The 2,123-nt window shown below is 37.0% G+C and overlaps 1 protein-coding gene across 1 annotated transcript in view; it reads right to left on the bottom strand.

Moving 5' to 3' along the window:
- Positions 1-673: 673 nt before the first annotated feature.
- Positions 674-2,123, bottom strand: part of LOC111083719 — a 5,092-nt gene continuing 3,642 nt past the window's right edge. Inside the window, exons 3-4 of the mRNA XM_022380382.1 lie at positions 1,808-1,859; positions 674-1,418 (exon numbers count right to left, since the gene is read on the bottom strand). Of these exons, the coding sequence (XP_022236090.1) occupies positions 674-1,309 (636 nt within the window). The 5' untranslated portion in view covers positions 1,310-1,418; positions 1,808-1,859. The remainder of the gene's footprint in view (positions 1,419-1,807; positions 1,860-2,123) is intronic.

The raw sequence follows: 2,123 nt of genomic DNA, 5'->3' as shown, positions 1-2,123 counted from the left end.
GACCTAAGTGTACAACTAAACAGACCTGTTAATACCCATTACTTGAGTGTACAACTACAATAGCCCTGTTAATACCCATGACCTGAGTGTACAACTAAACAGATCTGTTAATACCCATGACTTGAGTGTACAACTAAACAGACCTGTTAATACCCATGAAAAAATATAACAATTTAACCAACTAAAAAAAAACAATCACCCGTGAAGAAGGAAGATCTACTTTCGAAGAATGCTCATGTTGTGGTTTATCTTATTTTGTTGCAGATGTGAAGAGTGGAATCCAGTTAGCAAGTTATAGCACCGACCACCTGTCGGAAAGAAGTACGGAAAGCAAAGAACTAAGAGAGTCTTCTGAAAGAGATAGGGAATTTGACGATGGTGACCAACCACGGCATGCTTCAGCTAATGATATTCAAATTGCTAGAAAGGAAGATGATACAGAAACCTCTACAGATCATGGCAAAGAAGGAGTTATTGTTGGAGAAAAACAAATTCCTGACATATCTCTCCATGAGGCTAGACCAAGCGACAATGGTCAGAAGCATGACCCCGTCATTGTTATGACACAGGCTGGACAAAAGGAATCAGTCTTCATGAGGTTAAGTAACCGTATTAAAGCTCTGGAATTAAACATGTCTTTAAGTAGTCGCTACCTTGAAGAACTCAGCCAACGTTATCGTCGCCACATGGAGGAGATGCAGAAAGCTTTTGATCGAACCATTGGAGCATTAAATGATACAGCGCGAGATGCAACGGATAGGGTAAGTATGAAATATAAACTCGTTTCTTCAGTGTAAAGCACCCTATCAAACTCTGGTTGTAATTGGTCCTTTAAAAGAATAGTGACTTCTTCACTGCCAATCTGCTGAGATACCTTATTGCTTTCTGGGAAAGTTTGAGTTGGTTGAATTTTTTCTTGGATGTCACTAAGATTTTTATCTCCTAAAGAATGACTTAAAATGGATGATTGATCATATGGAGAACTTCCACTGGTGTTTTGTGTTGTCAGCTTGGGAATAACACTCTCTGGCATAACAACTGTTGACTCAGCCAGTCCAGAGGAAGACAAAGTTGCAGTAGAATAGAGAATTTCTTCTACGTTATTACCAAGCTCTGGTGCGGTTTCTTTCTCACATTTAGTATCCTTATCTACCACTGGTTGACGAACACTGTACAGCCAACACAGTTCGTCAAGAGCCTTAGGTCCTAACATAACGTGTAGAAACCGACATGCTAGACTTGATACATCAGCATGCAGTTTGTTGTGGATGTTACAGAGATCACAAGTAAATAGATGAGGAATCAACATGTTTACACCATGAGGTAACAGAATCTTCTTCCTACAATCCTCAGTCAGGTTACCTATTGTGCTGCCAGATAGGGAGTAATTAGTCACAGGCTTGACTTCAGTGTCAGAGCTGAAAGAGGAAGAAAAGCAAATCTGGATCTCAGGCAAGAAAGACTTTACTAAAGGTAATAAAGAACACTTCTTATAAATTCTTACCAAAGAGCTTAACTTTCCTGAACCTTAATAAATCACAGGTCAAAAGAAAGTGTGTTCATCACAACATTTTATGAACTTGCATTACTTAAAGTCGGAATTCATTATTGGAAGAACAAAGTTAGTTCATATGTAAGATTTTCCAGTTAATATCAATAATTTTCTGAAAAAAACATTTCTTCATGAGCATGTACGGCACATGTTTTCACAGTCTGGATGTGAAAATGTTTTTTGTAATTATCTTACAATAGTTTCTTACTTTATGAATTAAAAGTTAAAAATATGCTGAAGAAATTATCATATGACCTTTGAACTTCTGTTGGGGGTTCAGTAGCCACATCTTTATCTTCCTTGATCTCTAGAATAAAACATAACATGTCAAATGTTACAAACGGATAACATCTTATGTCAGTGTATGCAAATAACACTAACAAGTCTCTCTCTATTAAAAAACATCGCATCCCAAACATTAGAAAAAAAAATACATCTAAGATGTAGAAAGAGTGGCATAACAACTAGGGTTTAAGAAAAGTGACAAAACAACTAGGGTGTAAGAAAAGTGACATAACAACTAGGGTGTAAGAAAAGTGACATAACAACTAGGGTGTAAGAAAAGTAACAT

The sequence above is a fragment of the Limulus polyphemus genome, unplaced genomic scaffold (assembly GCF_000517525.1).
Source record: "Limulus polyphemus unplaced genomic scaffold, Limulus_polyphemus-2.1.2 Scaffold10879, whole genome shotgun sequence".
Taxonomy (NCBI): Eukaryota; Metazoa; Arthropoda; class Merostomata; order Xiphosura; family Limulidae; genus Limulus; species Limulus polyphemus.
The sequence above is the reverse complement of the archived record's forward strand: the minus strand, read 5'-3'. Positions and strand labels throughout refer to the sequence as shown.